The sequence below is a fragment of the Panthera tigris genome, chromosome A2, assembly GCF_018350195.1.
Source record: "Panthera tigris isolate Pti1 chromosome A2, P.tigris_Pti1_mat1.1, whole genome shotgun sequence".
Lineage (NCBI taxonomy): Eukaryota > Metazoa > Chordata > Mammalia > Carnivora > Felidae > Panthera > Panthera tigris.
In genome coordinates this window covers 107,936,735-107,963,299 of record NC_056661.1, presented here as the reverse complement: position 1 = coordinate 107,963,299, position 26,565 = coordinate 107,936,735, and the positions used below count along the sequence as shown (strand labels likewise).

The 26,565-nt window shown below is 34.7% G+C and overlaps 1 protein-coding gene across 1 annotated transcript in view; it reads left to right on the top strand.

Moving 5' to 3' along the window:
- CRPPA (CDP-L-ribitol pyrophosphorylase A) overlaps positions 1 to 25,419 on the top strand; it is a 314,810-nt gene extending 289,391 nt beyond the window's left edge. The window contains exon 10 of the mRNA XM_042967601.1: positions 22,160 to 25,419. Coding sequence (XP_042823535.1) covers positions 22,160 to 22,264 — 105 coding nt within the window. The 3' untranslated portion in view covers positions 22,265 to 25,419. The remainder of the gene's footprint in view (positions 1 to 22,159) is intronic.
- The last annotated feature ends 1,146 nt before the right edge of the window (positions 25,420 to 26,565 follow it).

Below are 26,565 nucleotides of genomic sequence, written 5' to 3'. Positions count from 1 at the left end.
AGAAATCTTAGTGTAAATTCTTCTTTTTCACAATGTATTGTGGTGAGAGAACATTGTATGCATATTATCACAACTTTTAGTTAACACAATGTATTCACATTATTATTACCGTATAAATGTCATTTACTTCTAATAGCTTGCTTCCCTTATAGAAGATTATTTTTCTTTCGAAATTCCCTGACAACTTAAGACATTGTCATTTTTTTTCCAGATTAAGTGCTCGTATGATCTGCTTTAGGCTGTGAGTAAACTTCTGTATTGCCAATTCTTTAGTGCAGGTAGGGAGTGATGGCTCTGTCAGCCTAATGACTCCTTAGACTATAGTTAATGAATACTTACCTTTAAGATTGGGCCAGGATCTTTTTCTGCTCCATGAATTTGTTCAATCCCAAATTGAATCAACACAGAATTGTCTTCTCTAGAGCTCTGCCTTGGGTCTGTAGTTTTTGTTTCTGACCTAGTCCTCTCTCTTTCTCTTTCTCAAGAGTTCTCCAAAATTTCTAGTCACATTATAGCATGACCTGTTATTTTCCAGTATTATCATATGTGTATCTGTGTGTGCATGTATGAGGTTCCAAGTGCATTTAACCCCACCATAACCACCAGTACACATTTGCAGGGATTTAAAATGAGGAAGACATGTGCCCTTAGGCTACCACCTTGATCAAGCTTCTCAATGATTTATTTTTTAATAAATCATTAATTAGATGATTTCAAAATCATCTTTCTAATCTCTTTCTTTCTAATTTCTTTCAAAAATTAGAGTTTTGTTCTTCTGATACGTTATTAAGTTATCCATTAGGCAATCTACTTCATAAAATTAAAAAGTAATTGAATTCTTCTTGAAAGGTACACTTAGAATTTATAACACTTTCTTTGAGGCGGGGGGGTCCCCAAAGAGGTCCACCATCATAATTCTTACTGCTTATAACGAGTAAGTGTAATTACAAGTAATTACTTATAATGAATAATAAGTAACTCTCATTACTTATAATCCCCTCATTGAAAGGTCATCCTGTCTTGGCTGTTATCTTTCTCATATTATCTTCAAATTTGTGGTGATTACTCTCTAGTTGATTCATTGAATTTATTCTTAACGTAAAAATGATTCTATGGGGCTGCATAAGAGAAAGGAGCTATTGTTAAATGAATTGTATGTTATAGAGATGGCCCCAGAGTAAATGGAAGATAGCCTTGTCTGTTTTGTAACTGGAAGCAAGAAACTGAATAATTACTATCTAACAAAACTGTTTTATGTAACAAAACTGTTACAGAGTTTATGTAACAAAACTGTTTTATGTTTATTCACAGTTTTAAAAGATCAAGTTTTAGTTATAGTTTGGAAGAAAGAAACCACTCTTTTGTGGCTTCCTTCCCTTCCCTTTAGTGAAATAAATTGTATTTTTCATGCCACGTGATATATTCAATGTTTCAATGGCTCTTGAAAAGAGGTGATTAGCAATTTAATATCATGATAACTGTTAAGTCAAATTAAATTTACAATTTTTATTTTGTTTGTATTAATTAAAATACTTTGTTAATGTTTGGGTGCTAAAGAAAACCTTTACATATTTGTCCTTCATTTACCAGCTATTTTTTTTTTAAGTTTGTTTATTTAAGTGAGAGAGAGAACATGAAAAGGGGCAGAGACAGAAAGGGAGGGAGAGAATCCCAAGCAGGTTCTGCTCTGTGGGGACTGAGGCCAGGCTTGATCCCATGAAGCGTGAGATCATGACCTGCGCTGAAGTCAAGTGTTGGACCCTAAACTGACTGAGACACCCAGGTGCCCCTCAAGCTATTTTTATAAAATATAGAGAGTTGTAAGTAAAGGAGTTAAAAGCCCTACAAATTCAGTATCCCTTTTAAATCCCTGACCCATGGATTTCTGTAGTTTAGTGTGGTATGGTGACTACTTCTTGTCATGCCTCTTAAGCACCATACAGTTTGTCATACAGTGTACATTTTAGAGTTCATTATCACCATCACATGATATTTATTGGGTGGCCCTGTAAGTTGGATGAGCTTCTGCTATGCGTGTTAAAACAGTTATTTTTTAAAAATATCTTTGACTCCTAGTGATTGATATGCAGGTGGATGTTGCTGGACAGAGCTCTGAGTTACTAGGGCTTTTGAATCTTGTTTCCTGACAAACAAGATAGATCTGCATGAATCTAACAGAGTTTGCCTTTGGACTTCCCTAAAATTTGACTCCCTTGTGGCTTATCTATAGTCACTATTCCTCTTCCGTAACTTAACTTGTTGTTTTGTTGCTTTATACACCCTAGCAATAAGCTATACATCAGGCTGCGGGAAATGGCAACTGATTCTTTTCTTTTGAAGGGAAGAAGAATAAGTACTTAGAATCTTAGGATGTTTAAATCTCAAGCATATTAAAATATAGCACTTATTGGGGCACTTGCGTGGCTAAACTGGTTAAGCGTCCGACTTTGGCTCAGGTCATAATCTCACTGTATATGAGGTTGAGCCCATGTTGGGCTTTTCTGCACTGACAGCTCAGAGCCTGGAGCCTGCTTCTGATTCTGTGTCTCCCTCTCTCTGCTCCTCCCCTGCTCATACTCTGTCTCTCAAAAATAAATAATAGACATGAAAGAAAAATTTTAATAATATCTAGCATTTATCAGTTATATTTGTATTCTTCTTATAACTTCTTGTTTTGGATTCATAAGCCTACTGTAAATAACCAAACTAATGTTATAAGATACTAAAGACTCTTTGCACTCTGTTGTATTCCATTAAATTCTTATGTGCAAAATGTTCCTGGTTGAAAACAAGGAATGTTTTACTGTTCAATTTAATCTATCTTGTTTCCCTCTTAAAACATTCGCTTTATTCCTTCTATTCAGCATATATAATTAGTTTGAAGGCAGAAAGTTAACATGCTATAAAGGGATGTACAAGAAATGGTTACCTCAGACTGAAAATGATTGTTATAAATCAGGCTGTTACTCTAGCATTTATTATTGAGAATATAAAGAACAATGCCAAAGGCATCTCCAATAATAATGAGACCAACTTCCCCTACCCTTCTTATCCTAAACTTCACAATACTTATTATTTAAAAAAATCAGTGATATATGGAAGAATGCCATTGTAAGCTACAGTTTTCATAGGGGAGCTGTGCGAGTGTGTGTTTTTGTTTTTGTTCCGCAATGCTGAGAGCTTATTTCCAAGTAAATAAAGTGCTCAGATCTAAAACAAAACAAATCTAAACAGGCTAGAAATCCTCATGCGAGCTTTTGTTTCATTTTTTAAGTCAGGAGATATTTCATTCTGTGAGAGGATTATATTTTTATAACAATGTATATAATAAGAACTTCCTATCATTGAACTTGACACTTACTTTTTAAATGCCTTTAATATATCCCTATAAAGATTATCAATCATTTTTGCTTTCATGATTTAGTGCTCACTGTTCAGTAGTGTCTCTCACTCCTTTAGTCAACGTGTGTGTAATCCAGACAGACATTTTCTTTCTTGTAATTATTACTTCTCTTTACTGGTATTTTAATTATTTATAGCCGCAAGCATTTATTTGTCTTTTAAAGGCCTTCCAATCCCAATCAGAATGAATAAACAATTAAAAGGAAGAAAGGTTTTGTAGCTTTTCTTTTCCTTTTGATTGTGTGTGTTCTATATAACACTTAAATTATTCTTTATGAAATTAGTATATCCAGGAAACTGGAGAATTAGGCTTTAGGCTGAGGGAATGGAAAACATGTTAGCATTTCCTTTGTAAGGTTTCCAGGGCGTCACAGGAGATTTCTAATGTGCTGCTTGTTTCTGCTGTCCCCAGATCTTTTTCAGTTTATTAAAATACTGGAGCAGTAATTAAAATGTTGCTTAGCCTTTCCTATGTTCTACACCTCACTGAAAACATGTCGGCAGAGAAAGCAAATGTTCATCGTTTCTCTACACAAAACAGATCCCGCCAGGGATCATGCCAAACCCAACCAACCATGACAGTCAAATCAATGTATGTTTTGTTTTAGATTTTTATTTTTGCCTTTGCTTTAGCAACTTGACTCTGTTATTTGTTGTTCCCATTGGCTTATCATTTTATGGCATGACAGGTCCTGAAATTGACAAGGCTTCCTGCGTATCTTTCCAATGTGTATGTGTGACGCTATAAACTATAAGAGAAAATGGCATTTTGACTCAGTAAATATTTGCTTTATGTCCCCTACATCTGTTTTACAGAACTTTTCTTTTTTTTATTCCTCCATCAATATTCTTTGAAAAGTACTTGGTTCTACCCTTTGTCTGGATGTTAAAAATTCTGGAATCAGTGTCCCAATTTACAAGTTAGAGTATTTATTATTATTAACCAAAGAGATGTAATTCTCTCATCAGTTTGTATTCATGACATAAAACATGAATTACCCTGGTGATTTTTTTGCAGTGGTGAAACCAGGATATGCATTCCATGGGGGTGTGAATATGTGTTGGACCACACAGCAAACTTATTGCTGCTGAGTCATTTAAAAATCTCAAGAGGGATTGTATTTTTTAATTTGGTATTAAATTAGGCCATCTAAAAATAATGGATCTGAACTTGTACTAGTCATTTAGGAGCAAGTTTTCTTGGATAATAATGTCCCTAAGGTTAAATGCTTTAGAATCCATAGATTCTGATTCTGGTTTCAAATCTGGGTTTTTCAGTTATTATCTTTGTGACTCTAGACATGTTATTCAATCTTTGTTGTTATAAGTTTTCTAAATAATGGAATTTGCTTCATGAGGTTTCTTCCATTTTGTTTAATTTTGTCGCTAGTGATTCTGTAAGATATCTGGGTTCATACTACATTTTGAGTTTTATGTACATGTTACTTTTTTCTTATTAACTTAAAATCAATGATGATTTAATATATATTGTCTTGACCTTGTGTAAAATGAGGAATTCAATGTAATTTTCAACCTTGTTAATTACCTTTTCACATTCCATTGTTTTATGATGCACTTTAACCTATTTTTTGAACATTATCTTTGCAGAATAATAATTATTATTAAAGCAGTACTTTGATTCATAACCTATTAAAAACAACATCCTTATCCTTATCTCTGTAGAACTGACTCTTTTTTTCCTGTAACAATCTGTAAATACAGATGGATAACTAGGTACCATTTTCTTCTTCATGGCTTCTTTTTTTTTTTTTTTTTTTTTTTTTAGTGTTTATTTTTGACAGAGAGAGAGAGAGAGAGAGAGACAAAGTACAGATGGGGCATGGGGGTGCACAGAGAGAGACATACACACAGAATCTGAAGTGGGCTCCAGGCTCTGAGCTGTCAGCACAGAGCCCGATGAGGGGCTTGAACTAATGAACCACGAGATCATAACCTCAGCTGAAGTCAGACTCAATCTACTGAGCCACCCAGGCACCCCATCTTTGTGGATTTTTTAATTTCAAGTTCTATAATCTTACACTCCTCTGATTTCTTTCTATAAAGTATTTCTCTGCTTCTCAGACTCCTTGCCATCCTCTTTGTTTTTGTTCTATCCCTAACTGATGGAGATTCTTAGGGCACTGTCTGGTGAGATTCTGAAGAATTCTCATTTACTCTGTGATGTTAAATACCCTTCTTGTGCAGGTGAGTCATTTCCAAGCTCCAGATTCACATGCACAACTGCATATTTGATGTTTTGTCTTGGATGTCTCCCTAGCATTTCATATTTTTCCAAAATGGACTTCATAACTCACAGTATGGAAAACCTGCCTCTGGTGAATTTAACATTTTGTAACTTTTGTAGTGACTCTCTATAATAATTGCTTTTTGTCTTATAGGCAGTGTTTGTTTGTTTGTGTTTGTTTTGTTTTTTGTTTTTTAGTGCATATACTGAACATAGTGAACAAAACTTCCCTTTGATTAGTGCCCATCTGGTAGACCTTTTTCAGTTACTTGATTTTGAGCTTTTCATGTCCTTGTGTTTTAGGTATGACTGTATAGCTGTGTTTTGTTTGTAATTCAATCTGAGAATCTTTGTGTTTCTGAGTTTCGTCATTTACATTTGTTGAAATTAGAAAAATACTGGGAACAGTTTCTCCCACCTTATTTTTTGACTTCTGTCTCTTCTGCATTTCTTGTGTTTTTTTTCTAACTCTCTAATTGAGATTTTTTTTGTTGCTTTTAATTTTTTCTATTCTTTTTAACTTTCATCCTGAATTAATTTCAGACTTAATTTTTTTCAAATGGAGTACAAAGCATTCTTATGCACCTTTGACCCCAATATCAACATTTTATATCACTGCATTTTCAAAATCAAGAAGTTAAAATTGATGTAACACTGTAATCTACAAATCTTACTAAAATTTGTTATTGTTTCCAAGGCTATCCTTTTTCTGGTCCAGCATCCAATTTTTATATATTGCTGTCACCTCTTACTGGTCTCATGTAATCTGGGATACATCATCAGTCGTTGTGTTTCATGACCTTGCCTTTTTGATAAATACTGGCCTGTTAATGTCCTACAGTGTCTCTCAGTAGAAGTTTGTCTGATGGCCTTTCATGATTAAAGTCAGGCTATGCATTTTTGGCAAGACTACCAAGAGAAGTAGTGTATTCTTTCCAGTGCATCGTATCAGGGGTCACCAGACGTTTCAGAGTCTGTTAACTGTTGATGTTAATCGTGATCATTTGGTTCAGGGAGTGCCTGCTAGATCTCTCTACTGAAAATTATTTTCCTGTTTATAATTGGCAGGTATCTTGTGGAAAAATACCTTAAGACTTGGTAAATATCACAATTTCTATGATAGCTGTGCAGACTTATTTTAGTATACATTCATGATTTTTTCTGGCAATAAATGATAGTGCTCATCAAATGGAGGTTTTCTATTTCTGTCATTCTTTCCAAATTTATCAATTTGTATTCTATCATAAAGAAGAGCTTTCTCTTGTAAACTATTCATCTATCTTTCCATCTGTCTGTCTATCAGAACTCATGAATATTAGTTTTACATTATGGGTTCTGTTTCATTATATTATTATTCTAGTAGTGCCAGATTTGGTTTTTAGAAACCTCTTCATGTTACCTTCTATTGTATTTCAAAATATCCTTTTCAGATTTTGAGCATCTTCTTACGCTTTTGCGCTAAGAGATGTTGTAGGCTCATCTTGTTCTTTTCCTCTTGCAGTGTTGGAATCAACAGTTTCTCCAAGTAATTCTTATTTCTTTTAGTAGGTGATGGTATTTAGAAACCAGGATCTGGGCACTAAGGGTGTTCATTGCTCCGGAGTGTCATTATTTGTATTCTCTTACAGTGGACTTTGCTAGGAAATATATATATTTTCATACACCTATTTCTATATCTATGTGTGTGTTTGTATATAATATATAACCTATCTCAAATCAACTGAGTTCATACTGACATCTGTTTCCAGTCTAACATTAGAGGGTGTTTCTAACCTCTTCCTTTTTTTTTAAGTTTTTTTTTTTTTTTTAGTGTTTATTCATTTTTGAGAGAGAGACAGAGAGAAAAAGACAGAGCATGAGCAGGGGAGGGTCAGAGAGCGAGGGAGACACAGAATCCAAAGCAAGCTTCAGGCTCTGAGCTGTCAGAACAGAGCCCAACATGGGGCTCCAACCCATGAACCATGAGATCATGACCTGAGCCAAAGTCAGATGCTTAACAGACTGAGCCACCCAGGTGCCCATAGCCTCTCTCTTTTCTTATATGTAAATACTTTCTCCAACAGTGAGGAATCTTTCATTATCAGCAGTATGTTTACTTCTTTGTTGAATCCTGGAATACACCCAAGTATAATTTCAGAAATGCCACTCTGGGAAAATAAGTTTACTAATTAGGATATAGTCATATACAGTTCTTTATCTTAAAGTATAGAATAAAAATAATATTGTTCAAAATTACTGAGGTTAGTTCTTTTCATGCTCTTTATTTATTTATAATATGTTGGAGTTCATTTGATGTTGTTAATAATCCACTTTGGATAGCTCCCTGCTGACCTTGTTGATTCTAATTGGGTTTTTTTGGGGTTTTTTTTTTGTTTTTTTTGTTTTTTGGTTTTTTTGAGTATGTGAAACATTAGTGTGATTCTTAGTTTCGCAATTCTGCAAAAATTCTATTCCGTTTGGAGTGTTACTTTACCGTCTTCTGCTTAACTCTTTCTTCTTATGGAGGGTGGTTCATTAATTGAGGTGGTTAAATCTTTCTGTTGTGTAATAACTCTGTATGGCTGTATTAAGTTCTCTCCTGTGCATCTGTTGGGGATTTGACTAGTTTACCTAGTACCTAATTCAGTGCCACCCTCTCTTGTCAGTATAGCAAAATACAGTTTAGTTAATTTATCTCATTTAATGGTGGAAAGAGGAATTGTGTGTCCTTTAATTTTTTCTCTTTTGTATTTCAGGACCCTAAAATTTTTCCTTTTTGTTTCTTTTCCCCTTTACCACTCAGTTGACAAAGATCGCTTCTCTCTTCCTTTTGTGGTTTTCACCACCAGAATAAGGTTCCCACTTCAAATCCAGCATAATTTTAAGTCTTTTAAAATTGGTCATGCTGGTCACATGTACACTCATTTTACTGTTTTATCAAACTTAAGGCAGGCTTACTCTTTGTGGTGATTATTTTAGATCAGCTTTTTACTCATCAGTAGGTCCCTTCTTCCTTCTTTCTAAGTTTTTCCCAGATTGCCTTTCATTGCTATAAGACTTGTGTTAGGGCAGAAGAATATGAGAAATTGCTTATTTTAATTTGGTGATTTTCTCTTTTTTTTTTTTTCTTTTGACTTAAAGTTATTTTGGAAGTTCTCTCTCTTCAAATTATACTCAAGTTGTTGTTGTGTGTAAATTTTATTTGATCTTTTCATTGTTAAGTTTTGTTTATGTTTTTTGTTTTGTTTCTCCTTTTCTTTTTCTTGTTTGTTTTTTTTTTTTTTTTTTTTTTCTTAAAATATTGTGAGAACCATCTTTGGTTTTAGGTACCTGGAAGCCCCAATGGGTTTTCACTCTGTTTTCTCTTAACTAATAAATGGGTTTCACATTCTGTTTTTGTTTTTTTTTTTTAAGTTCATTTATTTATTTTGAGAGAGACAGAGAGAGAGAGCAAGGGAGGGGCAGACAGAGAGAGGGAGAAAGAATCCAAAGCAGACTCCTACTGTTAGGGTGGAGCCCAATGCAGGGCTTGAACTCATGAACCATGAGCTCATGACCTGAGCCAAAATCAAGAGTCTGATGCTTAACTGACTGAGCCACCCAGGCACCCCCACATTCTATTATTAGACATTTAGGAGGCCTTCTGAAATTTACTTTGCATATTTATGTGAAAGTCTAGTTAGAATTTTGATCACTCTCCCTACAATTTCATTGATCTTAGAACATTTTGTTTGATTGCTCACCTTCTACTTTTTATGCTGCTGTTCTTAGCCAGTATTTTTTTTTTTTTGTTCTTTTAAATACTGTCTGTATTTAAATGTTACTTTTTTGAAAAATGTTTATTTTTGAGAGAGAGCATGAGTGGGGAGGTGCAGAAAGAAATGTGGACAGAGGATCCAAAGCAGGCTCTGCACTGATAGCAGCAATCCCATTGTGGGACTCAAACTCCTGAACTGTGAGATCATGACCTGAGCTGAAGTCAGCTGCTCAACCACCAGAGCCACCCATGCACCCCTTAAATGCTATTTTTTAAATTAATTTTTAATGTTTTTTTTTTTTTTTTTTGAGAGAGAGCTGGGAGGAGGGGCAGAGAGAGAGGAGACAGAGGATCATACGCAGGTTCTGTGCTGAGAGCAGAGAGTCCCATGTGGGGCTTGAACTCATGAACCATGAGCTCATGATCTTAGCCAAAGTTGGACACTTACTCACCTGAGCCACCCAGCCACCCCTTAAACATTATTTTCATTAATTTTCTGGAGACATTGCTTTCAGATTTATTTACTTATTTTATTGTTAATTTATTTATTTTTAAAAGTTTATTTATTTATTTTGAGAGAGAGAGAGAACATGAGTGAGGGAGAGGCAGAGAGGGAGAGCCTCCTTGGGATTCTCTCTCTCCCTCTCTGCCTCTCCGCCACTCATGTTCTCTCTCTCTCAAAATAAATAAGTAAACTTTTAAAAATAAATTAACAATAAAATAAGTAAATAAAATAAAGAAAAGAAAAAGAAAAAAAAATAAATAAAATGAGTAAATTTAGGTTTTGTTTAACTGAGTGAGCCCATATTCTATCTTCATTGTTGATACATTGTGTTTGTGATAGGAAGTAATAAGTGTTCTAGGTTAATAGTTTTTTGTTTTGTTCTGTTTTGTTTTGGAATGAGTTAATGTTTGCTTTTTGTCTTTAGCACTCTTTACAAATACATTATCATGTTCTTGCTTCCTTGTTGCTGTGAGGAAGACTGTTGTAAGTCTATTGTTAATCCTCTCTTGGTCTGTTCTCTCTAGTGGCTTTTTAATTGTCTCTTTATATTTGGTGTTTCACAGTTCCCTTGTTATTGGTCTGTGTTCCTTTTTATCAACCTTGGAATTTAGTGGGTTTCCCTTATGAATGAATTCATGTAGTCCATAACTTCTGGAAGTTTTTTAGCAATAATTATTTTTCATTTCCCCCCATTGTCTCTGTTCTCCCTTTCTGGGGTTCTGATTAAATATATATTGGACATTTTTGTCCTATTTGCCAAATTCCTTAAACTTCTATTATATTTTCTATTCTTTATCATCTCTGATATGAGTTTTGAGTAATTTCTTCAACTCTGTGTTCAGTTTCAGTAATACTCTTTTCAGTTAGGTCTAATCTCTATTCTGACCCATACTTTGAAATTGTTTTGTATGTTTAAATTCAGCATTTTTTTTCATTTGTATGAGTTCTGTTTTTTTTTATTTTTCAAATCTACACATTTGAGAATGTTGTTTTGCTTGCTCATTTTTGTGTTCCTGTGTTGATTTATTTGGATTTTTTAATATGGTTTTAAAAATGTTTTGTGCCTGATAATTCTAATGCTGATTTTATTTTGGTAATAAATGGGTCTGTTTTTCCTTCATAACTTGTTATTAGAATATGTTTATGTGTTTGTTTGACTTAACTGACTACATATTCCATAGAGGTAAATAACTATGTGTCTGTTACTTCTTAATATATAGCTTACTGTCTGGTATTAGTTAAATTCCTTAAGTAGTTGTTAAAAGGAGTCCCTATTCTTTTTTCCTCATTTGATCATTGGATAAGTTAAGTTTTTAAATAGTTCTTTTTAAAGAAACATTCCACTAACTGGCCATTTAGGGCCCTTGCATATTGCACAATGTCTCCTTTTTTGTTCTTCTAACACAGGTCAGGATTCTTTGGTAACAATGTTTTCCTTAAACCTCATTTTCTTTTAATACTTAGCATTTCACAAAAGTTACACATGAACCATTCTTGCTTATTAGAAATAATCTGTATCGTCTGCTGAAGGCTGTTGAATTTTTATATTTAAATTTGAAGGTAACATCTCAATAAGGCTTCTTTGACGGTTGTCACTAATTTTTCAAGGCACTAAATGATACCTTTCTGCAATTCCTGATCTTATTTAATTAAGGGATTTTTTTTTCCTGCATCATGATAACTTCTGTATAATCTGTTGTGTTTTCTCCCCCAATTTTCTTATATAATTTAGTTTTTAATATAATGCCTTGACTTTTTACTATTTTTTGTCCTTTATTCTTCTGAGTTGTAAACATTTTCAAATTTGACTTCCACTTACTGAATTCAGTTTTATATAGAAAAAGTAGGTTATCTGTCACCTCCAATGAGATTTTTAATTCAAAATACATTTATTTAATACCTACATGAAATCCCTTATGACATAAAATTATTCCTTCTTTGTTCCCAATCCTATGATTGAATCATCTTCTTTCATCTTACTGTCTTCACTTAGTAGTGTCATTTCAGAAAGCGATTGAATTCTGATAATTCCAGTAAGTTATTTCCACCTAGAATGCTGCTTTGCATATCTGGTTTTTTGTTTCTCCTCCCTGGGAAGAAGCTTTAGAGGCACAATTTTACTATCTGTGAGCTTCTTCCTGAGAAATAATTCTGCTCTGATGCTTAGAGGGAGCTTGGCCAATCTACTTTTTGCTGGTTAATACTGACAAAAATTAGCACCAGTCTGGGCAGGATGCAACTCTTTTTGTAAGTTGTAATTGAAAGCATGCTTCTTGAAGAAAATAGAGTTTTTAATGCAATGTTAAACACTTTTCTGTGGAACCTGGGGATTAAGATTTTGGATACTATTTACCCATTTAACCAATAGTCAAGAATCTAATGATCATTAACTGTGCATCCTTTTCTTTTTAACTGCTGAAAACTATTCCAATAATAATTCTCCCCCTTTCCATCTCTCTCTCTCTCTCTCTCTCTCTCTCTCTCTCTCTCTCTCTCTCACACACACACACACACACACACACACAGCTACCAAGAAAATATGTTTGCATTGATTCATTTAAGTTTTTCCCTTGTATTAAGTTTGTTATTAAAAATTTGAATCTAAAATTTACAGGAAAAACTTAAAGTTTTTCTGCTCTGAGAGAATCATCAACATTTTCCCACTAATTGTGTTTCTACCTAGACCTCCACTCAAGAAGAAACTCTTGTGCATAATCTTTCTGTCCCCTTTGTCATTTCTCATGCGTTCTGGAAACAGTACCCATTGCCCTCCTATGTCTAGTATATATTGCTTTTCTGCTTATGTACCTACCCTATCTGAGAATGTTTGCCTCATCATCTGGCTTTATCCCCTTGACTTAGGTATACTGATGTCAATTTATCAATGTCCCTTAGATTTAACTCCCAAACCAGGCACTCTTTCATAGTAGGAGGAATCATGTAACACAAAATTCTAGCCTTTGACATCTTTCCAATTTTCAAGTACAGAAAGCAGGGTTTTTTTTTTCTTACTTTATTTTTAATAGGTTATTTCTATAAAGATGCATCCTTTATCTAAATACTTTGATGTTTCAGAGATGTCTTAATAGTCATATATAGGACCAGATCTTTATAGAATTAGCAAATTGATCTAGTAAGTATTTATTGAGTACCTACTATGAATATAGTACTTTATTTGATGTTATAACTTAATTTAGGAGACTTTTCTTTTACTACCTACAACTTAGCTAAGAAAATAAGACTTATATGTGTGAAACCTAATAAAAATACTAATAAGAGAATGATAATGTAAATTATTGATGTTCACTAAAATAGATAATTTCATTAGAGCATGTCATCACAGCCAGGTTTTTGAAAATTGATGAGAAGTAGAAAAACAATTATGAGGAAACCATTTTACTAAAGAAGGAATAGCTGATTATACCAGTATGGCCACAAAAGTGGATTCTGTATAGTAAAGAAGTGAGAACCACGGTTAGAAGGGTTAATTAGGTTGTTTGTGGAGAGTCTTAGATTGTAATGTCAAGTATGTGCTGAAAGTAAGGTGGGTTTGATAATGAAAATGGTGTCCTAGTGAGATGAGAGCTGTAGCCAAAAGCAAAGAAGAGTAGCCAGCTGGGACATCCTAGACCACTCCAGTTAAGACATCCTAGGTAGCATCCAGCATCCCTGTAGCATCCAGCCAAAGGATGGTGTGGATGCAGACTTTGAGCAGTTGGAGTGTGACTGGCGAGGGATGTCACAGTAGAAAGCTAGCAGGGCTGCTGGGCAAGTTGTGTAGGATCAAAACATTCTGCTAATTAAAAGGGACATTGTGTATGAGAACACTTTATTTCAACTTTATTAAGTTGTGAAATTGATAGTAAGAATGATGTTAAAAGAAAATAAAGGATGACAGTGTGACAAATCACAGATCTAGAAATAATTGACATAACAATGAACTGCTTGTTTCTCAGAGTAGACATCTGCTTTTTGGTTGCCCATGTTTTACCCCCCTGTACTATGGCGCTAAACACTGCAAAGTTTGGGTCTTTCCTATCTTTATCTGTTAAGCAAAGTAACAGTGGTGGACCCCAGAGTTTTGTTAACTGATTATTTTTCTTAGTTAACTCTTTGTACGGATATTTATTGAATACCTACAGTATGGGTAAGGCATTAAGAAAAAAGGAGACTGAAACTGCTATGTGATGATTATGTTAATAAGTAAATCCAAGTGCATATCATACTGTTTTATTACCGAGGTTTTCAGGAGACAGCTGTTTAACTCATTATCAAGAGACAAATGCTTTTCATTTGGATAGGACTGTTTTGTTTTTCTCAAACGCTCATCAATAAGTGACTGCTTTTTCCTGAAGTTTTGGAAATTTATACACAGCAAACTTTTATCTTCATATCCACTAGGGGGCAGTGTGTTACCATTAGATTTTTTTTCCTTCCATATCAGGAAAATATATACAATTTTTTTATTTCATATTATCTTATAAATGTAACAAAAGTGTTAAAAGATTTTTAAGTCAGCAATGTAGCATTTTATATATTGTTTATGATATATTTTTGTATATTGTATATGCTCTCTGTAAATGTATGTTATAGTGAGCTTTTAATTGGAGTGCTTGACAGTTTTGACATTTTGATATTATTTTGCATAAGTCCACCAAAACAAGGATAGCTGGAAGAAGGATATTAATATCAAAATAAGAGCAACCTGAATTTCAGGATGGTTTTGTAATTCATAGAAATTGAATTAGGGTTTAGGTATGGAATTTGCTGAGACAATATAATGCTTACGTTTCAAAAAGAGCTGTGTAATCTAGTGACATATCTAAAGCCTAAATTAATATATACCTATATTTTAACTTTATAGTCTTCCTTTTAACACAGTACATTGTGTTCTTTAGGAGTGATGTGTAGGGAGGATGAGTATCTCTAAAAGATTTCCTTTCAGGTTGTCTATAAAGATTTGGACAACAATGATGTCATAGCTTTTCCTGCTATTCTTTGACAACATATTCTGCAAAATAGACATAAATTTGGTTCTAACAGCATACTATAAATTTGTTTATGCCTCTTTATTCAAAGACTCAGAGCAGTGTAGTACAGTGATAGAATTTAATGTTTAAAAAAATCTTTTAAAAAGTTCTTAAAGTTCATATACACTGGGAATAGTTCTGCCATAAGTTGTCCTTGAGAAAATGGAAGGGAACATTCGGAGAGGAAGGAATTTCGAAGACATAGGCTTTATATGAAAATGGCACTACTGGTAGCTGATACGGAGGAGGGAAAAGAGGAGCTGCTATAAATTATGAAACCATTCCTGTCATTCCCAGTCTTCTATGAAAATAATACCTCCTACTTTCCCCGAGTTCCCAAATTTTGCCAACTGCTTCAGAGTCCCATGAGAATTTCTGCATCAAAACTTTACTCCTTTATGGAAGTTGACAGATACACACAACCATCATATGGACACCTATGTATTAACTGGAAAAGAAACCAACCACATACAGACAAAGACCAGGATTCCATTGACATTCCATTGATTTAATTGCTGTGGAGTAAATTTAGAATTACCTTCTGTGTTTAAGACAATAATTGCAACTTCTGTGCATCTTTCATCTAAACATAGGGCATTTCATCTTAATCTTGAAATGACAAAGGATAAAGAAATAGCTAAATGTGATGTTTCTAGATGAAGTCCATATGAAATCCATATGAATTTTAATCCCAAATAATTCAGTTTGAGAGTATATGAAATTAAAAATAGCTATTATATGTTGATATTTCATCTAATGTTCTTCCTAATATGAAAAACATGGTAAACTATCCAGGATCTCAATGAACAATTGTTAATGTATTGAATAAAATTAAGGACAAAATTTTTGTTGTTTCCTTTCGTGTGATGTCCAAGATATTTTTCTTAAGCTCTAGAAGTCAGTGGAAAGCTAAGGCCTTGTGATTTATTAACATAATTCTTTCTTGGACTGTCTAATGAAGACAAAAATATTCAAATAAAAAGTGTTTATATAGATTTTTAAGATTTTTTATGAAGATAAATATTTCCTGGAAATTTGGACAGTGTTCTATATTATTGACTTTATGCAATAACAAATCAAATTTAGTTACCAGGATTTAAACAGTCTTGAAACTAAATTTTAGAACAACTTACTCTTCTTACTAGAGAGTAAGTTGTGTTCTGTTTGGAAATTTGGAAAATAAAACACACTGAGGAAATAAGAATAGCCATAAATCCATCATCCAAAAAGAACTCTTGTTAATTTTTTGCTATTTTCCCCTCTAGTATTTCAAGAAATCAGACCACTGTATTCTTTATTTCCTTTCTTGCTGGCTTCCAATTTTTTTTTTAAATACACTTGTAACCAAAGAAAGTAAATGCTGTATTTTTGAGCTAAAAGTTATGTTTTTATTGTTTTATGACAGGTTAGAATTGGCAATTTTTATGATTTTTCTGAAAAATCTTACATTGCTATGAAGTGAGCAAGATAAAAGAAGTAATTACGATTATGACAATAATTTAGATTTAACACAAACTTTAACACATTTTGTATCATTAAATACTCTCCTGTTTTTCTTTAAACTCACGAAATGTATGCTTTTGATTTTTATGTGTGAGAATGTAAAAATTGGTGTGCCGTGTTTACAGTTTATGCTCTTTATGACTTGTGAGTAGAAATTAAGGTAAACCTGAAGCCTGGAAACTGCTAGAATTACAGATAGTATATGAACTGTTGATAAATGTAATTTTGGTAATTTTATTTGTGTGTGTGTGTGTGTGTGTAGGGGGGAGTTTGGGTACTCACTTTTCTTGCAATATCTTTGCAAGGTCTAGCCTCTCACAGTGATATGCCACCACAAAAATTAGTCATGATTTCTTGTTCCCTCAGTATTTCTTGTCCATCCTGGACTCTGAAGTTTTTGCCTTTTTCTCACCCTTTGCTTGTACCTCCTTCAGGCATTTTTCCAGCCTTATGTGGTCTTACCACACTCTGAATTCTCTCATCCCTTTAGGGCCAGCTGTAACAATACTAACTTTAGCCTCATCTTTTGCACATTTAGATACATGACATTGCACTGCTTGTCTAGAAATGAGGTTGACTGTTTTTTTGCTTGTTAGTTTCATGTAGTGAATATTCCCAGGTGACATGGCTGCTGAGATAACCCACAGGTGATTTTCTAAATGTCCCAAACAAATGTTCTGGTGGCCTGCTGGGTGTAACAGTAGATAAGGAAGCGGTAGGGAAGTGAAATAGTAGTTGGTCACAGGTATAAAGATGATTATAGCAACAATTCACCATTTCTCTCTCTGTGCTTCGGTTTGGATATGTATGTATTTATTTTAATCTGCCTTCAGGATCATCAGCCCTGCCCATCTCATATTAAACCACTACAATTAGTTATTAATTTCAAGTGTTACATCTTATAGTTGTAAAACATTCTTTATTATAGGTCCCATTCTCTGTTGAAAATGTCCATTTTTCATCAATGTTGCCATCTCTTCCCTATCTTTTTTTTAACACATTAATTATACTTATTTTGAAATTCTTTCAGGCCAATTCTAACATATGGACTATGTCTGAAAATGGCGCAATATATGAATCCAATATATGGATCGTTTTCTCTCCTTTATGGTTTTTTTTCCTGCTTTTTTTGCTTTCTGCCTCTTTACTCATCTAGTAAGATTTTATTATATGCCATACTTGAGTTATAAAACGTTTTAAACGCTCTAGCTTATTTTATCTTCCTCCAAAGAATATTAAAATTTGTTCTGGAAAGCATTTGTATTATTGGGAGATCAACCTGATCTTCTGGAGACTGTTTAACCTTTGTTAGGGCCGGTCCAATTCAATTTTTTCTTTATTCCCAGGCTGCACGCATGGCCTTTTAGAGCTCTGAACTGCAAGCCATGGGTATTCACCAAGGTCTCTTCATTCTAGCCAAACTCAGATCTAACCTTCTTGTCCTCAGTACGGTGTAGCCTCTGAAACTTTTGCTCAGCTCCCCAGCTTTCCAGCAGTTATTCTCTGCTAGACCCCACTGGGTTTCTTCCTGTGTAAGCCCAGTTTAAAAGCTGGCCAAGGAAGCAAGGAAAGTTTAGCAGATTTTTAGAACTTCTCTGCAAGTCCCCACTCCCAGGGACTTTGCCTGCAGAAATCCAACGACCTTAACAACTCTAAATTGCAATCTGTGTCTTTTCTGCCTGAGAAATTATCATTCTTCTCTTCTTGGGCTCTGTATCACTTTATACTTTGGAAAAAATCTCTCAACACGATAGCAGGGGTGAATGTTAGCTAATAGGCTTGTCTTTCAAGGGTTGTAGACATAGAGAGGTGACTGTCCAAGACCTGCAACAGTATTTTTACATATGGTAGATCATCAGATTTAACTGTCACATACGATCAGAGGGTGATATCAGCCCCTCTGTCATGTGTGAAATTAGCGCACACCATAAAATAATTCTAATAGTTATTATGAATGGATATTTACCTAAGTCTGTGGTTTACGGGTGTCTGATGTAGTCCCCACAGACAAGCTGTGATGTAGCTAATATTGTTATCTCTGTTTTATATGAAAAAAAAAGGAGAACTATGAAACTACATAATTTGCTGAAGATCACTTGAATATTGTCAAAGCCTGTATTTTAGTACCAGCAGACTCATGATAGAGTTGGTGCCCTTATCAGTTGCATAATTTATTAAAAGAATAGTGTATTTAAGGAATATACAAGTGGGCTGGTGTGCACCAGTTACCTTTGTAATTCAAGTTTTGTAATTCTGGCACATGAATCGAGAAATATTTTTAAATTGAACATACATGCCCTGCACCCAGGTTCCCCTATTTTTAACAACTAAAATCCATCGTTCATTCACATATCCTTAGTTTTACCTAATGTATTTTCTTATTACAGGATATTTTATTACTTTTTGTTGTCATGTCTCTTTAGGCTCCTCTTGGCGATGACAGCTTCTCAGATTGTTTTTCGATAAACTTCACAATTTTGAGGAGGACTGGTCAGATATATTGTAGGATGCCCTCTTTTGTTTGTATGTAATGTTTTCCTCATGATTAGACTGGGCTTATGGGTTTTGGGGAGGAAGACCACAGCAGTAAATGCCATTTCATTATATCATACCAAGAATGTGTACTATCAACAGGAGTTTTCAGTATTTATGTTGAATTTGCTTAGTTTTAACATTAAACATTTTTATTATATAATACCTGGTATACACAAGGGAATGCACATATGTATACATATACATATATATGTGTGTGTGTTGAGCCCTGTGTCAGGCTCCGGGCTGACAGCTCAGAGCCTGGAGCCTGTTTCCGATTCTGTGTCTTCCTCTCTCTCTGCCCCTCCCCCGTTCATGCTCTCTCTCTGTCTCAAAAATAAACGTTAAAAAAAAATTAAAAAAAAAAAAACTCACTTGAGGGTCACCTGGGTGACTCACTGGGTTAAACCTCTGACTTCAGCTCAGGTCGTGATCTAACTGTTCACGAGTTCAAGCACCACATCAGGCTCTGTGCTGACACTGCAGAGCCTGCCTGAGGTTCTCTCTCTCTTTCTCACTCTGTCTCTGTCTCTCTGCCCCTACCCCACTTGTGTGCTCCCTAAGAAATAATAATTAATTTTAAAAATCTTTAAAAAAAAAAACCTCACTTGCAAGATGCAAAGTACTGACCATTTAGCCCCTTTGTGGGTTTTCCCCAGCTCTCCCCTTTCGAACACAATCAGGCAAACTGATGGAAAAGAGGAGCTTATGCAGAGGTGGTCTCTCATCAACATCCTCATAAGTGAGGAACCTTGGATCTCTGAGCTGGTGAAGGTGTGATAGTAGAAAGGTTTTGATTATATTCTTTGTGCCATTGCCAGGCTTCCTGCTAAATGTGAAAATAGGAGTCAACAAAGTAACCCAAAAGTGGTCACTGTTATTAACAAATGAGTTAAACTGAAAGGGTGATGATGTCTCTATCATATAGCCTCCTGTGATTTGAATTCATTATAATTTGTGGAGTGCTACCATGTGTTAGGCATTGAACTAAGTGTTCCTTATTCAGAAAGAAAATGAAAAATTCTTTATATCAAGAAACTCATCATCTGGTGGAAGAGATAGATGGTTATCTCAAAAGGCTATTGCAAACTCAGTGTACCAGAGGAATTCATAGCTGTGGAAACAGATTCACCTCACCCACTGGGCTGGAGGGCAGGAGTTAGGGTAGATTGTAACCATTGAAAACTGGGCCGAACTATAAAGAGTAACCACGGTCAGCCAAACTTGAAAGGGAGTGGGATAGCTTTTCTGGCAAAGGCATTAACTGGTGCAAAGGGGGGAGAGGCTAGTAAAAGAGCTTGTTTGGGCAATCGTAAGCAGTTCTGTGTGACTGGGAGAATTTAGTAATCATAAGGGAAAGGCAGGAAGAGGATGGAAGGGTAAAGAGGTAAAGGGTTCTGACTTGATCCTGAAGTTCAAAAGGTGGCCTTGAAAGGATTTTAGGCAGTGTAGTGAGGTGAGCAGATCTGTACTTCACATTAAGTGTTTTGATTCCTGTGTGGGAAACAGGGTAGAAGAGGACAAGACTTGAAAGAGACTGTTGGTGAAATTGCTGCAGTAATTCAGGACAGAGATGTTTTGCTGGCAGCAGGGCTTTGAATGGCTTGTATGGATTGAAAAAAACACCAAGGAGGTAGAAGCAGGAGGTACTTTGCTACACTGAACATTAGGAAAAGGCATTAAACGGATGCCTGGGTGGCTCAGTTGGTTAAGTGTTGGACTCTTGGTTTCGGCTCAGGTCATGATCTTATGGTTCGTGAGTTTGAGCCCCACGTTGGGCTCTGTGCTGACAGCATGGATTGTGCTTGGGATTCTTTCTCCCTCTCTCTCTTCCCCTCCTCTGCTCACTCCTCTCTCTCAAAAACAAATAAATAAACATGGGGGGGACAAAAAAGGAAAAGGCGTTAAGGATGATGCCCACATTTAGAGGTTGGTTACCAGGTCCTTCTTTTTGAACCTAGTGCAATTAATAACACAAAAATCTTTTTAAAGGTATTATCTCTCTTTTGACTTTCTTTTCCCCTTCATACTATCGTCCCTTCATCCCCTCAAGAAGCGTAAATCATTAGAGTAAACATATATCCATAGGCAGTATGATTTCAAAGGCAAAACCACATTTTAGCAACTTGTGAGAAACTCATTTCACTAATTTGCCTGATCCTTACTTCACAAACAACAAGCCGTTTTTATTTTTCCTCCCAACCAGTATTCACAGTTTATAACAAAGTCTGTTGGAGAACACTCAGAAACAAGATGAAGGAAAGGTTTGCATCATTGATGAACTATTCACACTTGAGTGATGAGCCAAAGTTGGTCAGATATTGGATTAAGGGAAAATCTTTTGTTTCATACTGTTAACATTTGAAACTGTGTCAGAGTTTTCTTGGTATCTTCGGCGGATACTTTTTGCATATAATGAAAAGTGCTTGCAAAAGCATTTCTCCTTGGGGGCACTGGGTGGCTCAGTCAGCTAACCCTCTGATTTGGGCTCAGAACATGATTTCATGGTTCATGGGTTCAAGCCCTGTGTCAGGTTCTGACACTGACATCTCAGATCCTGGAGCCTGCTTCAGATTCTGTGTCTCCTTCTCTCTCTGCCCCTCCTGGCTTATGCTCTGTCTCTCTCTCTCTCAAAAATATATATACCTTAAATTTTTTTTAATTTCTTCTTTATTTGAGGGACCAAGTATATACCAGTGGCTGTGGCCTGAGTTCCATAAATGCCTGCTCTAGAGAGCAGCATACCTTGAAAAGTGGCTCATGAAAACAGAATAGTGGTTATCAGCAGCTGAGTGGGGAGGAGATGGGGAGATGCTGATCAAACAGTACAAACTTTACTTATAAGTAAATAGGTTCTGGGGATTTAATGTATAACATGGTGCCTATAGGTAACAATATTTTATGCTTGAAAGTTGCTAAGAGAGTAGATCTTAAATGTTTTCACTACCCTTGTAGTGGTAGCTGTATGAGGTGATGGATTAAGTTTCTTGTAGTAATCATTTCATAATTTATATGTATATTATATCATTACATTGTACACCTTAAACTTATGCAATGTTATCTGTCAGTTATGTCTCTATAAAGCTGATGGAAAAACTAAAAATGAAGAAATATTAAAAAAAACTTGAAGGAACTATTAAATTTAATGTGTGACATCTTTTTAAAAATTATTATTATCTTTTTTATTTTTTTTTTTATTTTTTTAGGACGAGCAGAAGCTACAGGAAAGTTTAAGGCAAGGTGCTACGATTATTGCCACCTTAATCAAAGAAAGAAATTCTGGACTTGTTGGTCAGCTCCTGGTAGCATGAAGAACACAAAGATAATTACTTATTGGGTTTTAGAAACATTTATCTAGGTATCTCTGCTGTGCTCCCCTCCCTATTATATGTAGTGGCATGTTTATATTGTCTTTTATGTCTCATAATTGGTGGGATATGATGTTTGGGTTAAAAAAGTGGATCATTGTTTATACCTGTGAAATAAAAATATACTTTTGTGCATGTCAAATATAAAGTGAATCAGAAAATAGGTAAATGGAAACTAATTGCTTTCACATAATCTTTTCACAAAAGCATAAAAGATTGAATAGAAATAATGACGGCTGAGGTAATCATCCTCGAAATGAGAATTCAGAAAACAACCATGATCTTATCTCTGTGTTAATTAGCAAATCACATTGTCTTGATACTAATAGATATGACTTAGAATTGTTCTTAATACTAAAATTGTCCTCTTACCATGTGATATTTTGACCTGTATTCTAATTTTCCACACCTTAAAAAATAAATAAAAGAGGAGATAACAGGGAACTCTGGTTGAGATATTTTCACCGTTGGGCCCACATTACTCTAGGTCCATAAAGAAGATGTAATCCTCTCCTACTTTCTGTTTTAAAATTGTCTGTTTTCCTTGGTTTATGAAAAATAATTTTGACTTACTTTGAATGGTCTCTGATTTTTCTGGATACATTTAAAAGAAGACTGGAAATCCTCATGAAAGTGAAATTATTTTGGTCAATCCCAAATTAGTCTTTTTTGAAAAGGAGGGAGTCATTGCATCTTCAAGAATTAAATTATTTTTTGATACAGATACTGCTGTTGTTTAAAATCAAGTTTTCAATCTTTCAAATTGCTCCTGGTATATACACCTTAAATGTGTAAATGATTTTCCCTAAAACTAAATTTTACAATTATGTACATCCAATCATTAGAGATAACTTTTATTCTATATTTACATTTACTTCATACAAACACATTAGATCAGATTCCAAGACTTAGGTTACATGTGGAAACTATAAAAGCTGCAGGAGATGTTATCAGTTGAAGATCGACTGTGAAATACCTACATTAAGGAATTTCTTCTTAACAAGTTGGATGATTTTCTCTAGTTTTCTCAAGGATCTCTTTTGGTTGGAGAGTTGATGTTTTACATTTCAGTAATGGTAGAATATAATGGACCTGGAGTTATTACTATAATTCATTCTCTTAAATGAAATGTATTGTTTCATTGTAGTTTGGATGTAAATTTCTGGGCTTGCCACTTTTTTCCTCTCTCTCTAGGGATGTTAAGAAATATAAAATAAATGATATAATTCAAATTCTTGAGGATGAAAATATATGGATAATGTGTAGATTTTTGGTTAGAATGCCTATGTCATTGTTAAGGTGGTGGGCTGGCTGTGTTGGGAAAGGTTCACACCTGCACCTTTTTAAGTCTTCAGGTGAAAATGTTTTAAGAATTTGGAAGTGCTTATAAAGGCAAATAGGGAAATGTTTCAGGGTTTTAAAGAGAAAGTGCCTTTGAGTAAAGGCAAGAATCGGCCTATCTATGACACAGCAAAACTATTCTATTGATTGAGTGCTAGTTAAGTTACCTTAGATTCCAACTTATTTATGGACTGTTATGCCAGACGAAAATTTATCTAAGAGCAATGACTGTGAGTTTACCCTAGGCAATTAGAATAGTGTAATGAGGTTTTAGTTAATATTAAATTGTGCATGAAATAATTACCATCATCATCATCACCTTATCATAGCATTCGATCTTTTTCTTTACAGTTTATAAAGTGATTCACAGCTTTGAAAATAATTTAAAGAAGTCTTCTCACATCCTTGACTGCTTAGATGGAACTGGAGGTTCAGGGATCTTTAACTGCCTTGTCCACAGCCATGGGGCTGCGTAGTGACAAAAAGTAGGGATTAAACTCAGGACCACTCATAGTAAGTTTCAAGCTCATCTCCCTGTTTAATCATAATGCTGGCAAAGGACATCCAGCCGAGAAGCTATGGGAAGTAAGCCAGAGAGAGGCTCCAACTGTGCATTGGAGGAATGGATAAGGAGGGACAGATCATCCCAATGACCAGAGGAAAGTCCTGAAGCTTTTGGCTTTCTAGCCATCTTTCCAACATAGACTAACTGGTAATTGTAGCTAGAGGTGAAGGGAATGGAGAGAAGTATTAGCCAAGAGAGAAAGATAGACTGGTTGTTTTTATTGTTTAAGAGATCCAGAGGCAAATTTTATAGTTACATTTTCATCACTGCTTCTGTAAACTTAATTACTTTCATGGGAACTGTCTTTTTTTCACTTTATTTTCCCAAATATTGTTAAAAATAATAGTAATTTATGCTTCAGGGGTGTAAAATTGTCCTCTACCTGTGGAAAGTTCTGTGGAAAGACTCTTCTTTCTAAATGTTTGCTAATTGAGTGCAATTTAATTAGCCTTTTAAAGAATTTAACAGTGTGTTCAGTGGTTTGGTTAATGACATACTGGTAAGAGGTATAAATTTTTTAAAACCGCTCAGTTTGAGAGATAACTTGTTGCAAGTATATGAATTTACAGGTAAGAATTAGACTTCCATATTCCACTCAGAGCCATTCTTTCTGTGGTCACTTTAAGCGATTTGCATTGGCTCAACAGGTAAACTTTCACTTTCATACTGAATCTTTAGCACTATAAAACTTTACTATGTATAAATACAATGATCATTTTATAAAAATTACAATGCACTAAAACATTTTCTTATATTAAATCTTCACATTTTATTTCCTTTTAATATTGAAACTACTTAGGCCAAGGAAAAATAAGTAATAGTTTTAAGTGTTAAAGCCATTTTGATGAAGAAAGATTGAATTTTAAAAATTTAATTCAAAAATAAACAGAATAAATGAAAAATACATATCATGTTGGGCTTTATTAGTGTGGTTTAAAATAAGTCAGAACTGGCTGTGTGAGGTACACAGCCTGGGGTACTGTACCACTTTATATGTTCTTGTACATTTTTAGTTTCAAAATGGTGAAAAATGTACAGATTTTTTTAAATGACAGCAACACACTATTCAAGATTTTCAATATATTCTCTTTATAAAGCAAAATATGTGTTTGATAAATAACTAAGTGGTTGATATTTTAATATCCAATGGCAGTTGTCATTGATATTTAGTGTATATATACATATTTTTAAAACTAACTCAATTACAATTGAATAAATATAACATTTACTCTCAGAAAATAACAGTGATGTTTTATTTTATAGAATTTGAGATCCAGATTTATTATTCTGTAAAATATATTAAAAATGTGCAAAATCAGAAGTCTCAGTTTTTTTTTTTTCTTCTTTCCCTCATATTAAGCAGGTTTCCTAGCAATTAAAATGGCTGCTGAGAATATAAAAGCTATATTCAGTCACAGTGGAATGGAGTACTGTGATTACTTAACAGTGTCTGCATGGGGGTAGTGAATTGAATTTGGTTCAGAAATATTCTTTCTTTCCACTTAGCTTCCATAGGAGGAATATATGTGCACGCCTTGACTTTGGGATTCACCGTGTAAGCTACTCTGACCAGCAGAGTGAGGCACAAGTGGCTTGTGTATGCCTGAGACTAGACTTAAGAGACTTTGCATGTTGCCACTTGCTCCGTTCTGCTCTTGCCCCCACCGTGAGATGAACATGTCCTACCTGGCCTGGTGTCTCCAAAGGAAAACAAAAGCCCAGATCAGCTGATGTCCAGATAATCAACAAATGGATGAAGAGCCCCAGCTGAGAGCAGCAGGGTTCCCCAGGCCAGTTCAGGTGACCTCCACCAGACAGGTGAGCTAAAGCAACGCTCAGTGTTGTTTGCTAATACTATGTTTTGAGACTTTTTATTACACACCAAGTGGTAACCAAGGAAAGAACATCTGTGGCAGTGCATCAGTACGTTTGTCCTCACAAATCTAGGATGTATCTACAGACACACATTTTGTTAAGTAGAATGCTTGTGAGGAGAAATGTTGGTCCCAAAGTACTAGAAGGTCCTGAGGGTTACTTCCTCCCTATTTAATAGTTACTAAAAGAAAAACAGACCTGAAAGTTTTAGAAAAGTTTACAAAAGAAGTTAAACTTTCTTGGGCCTAAAATGATATTGAATTGAAATATAGGCATTTAAAATAATAATAAAAATGACTAACATTTATTGAGTGAGTGCTATGTTCTAGAAATTGTTCTTAGTGCTTTGCATGTATCTTTTTTTTCTTCATAATAACTTTATGTGCCAGGTGGTGTACCAATCTGTTTTACAAAATGAAGAAACCAAGGCATATACATTTCAAATAACTTCTTGAGAGTAAGA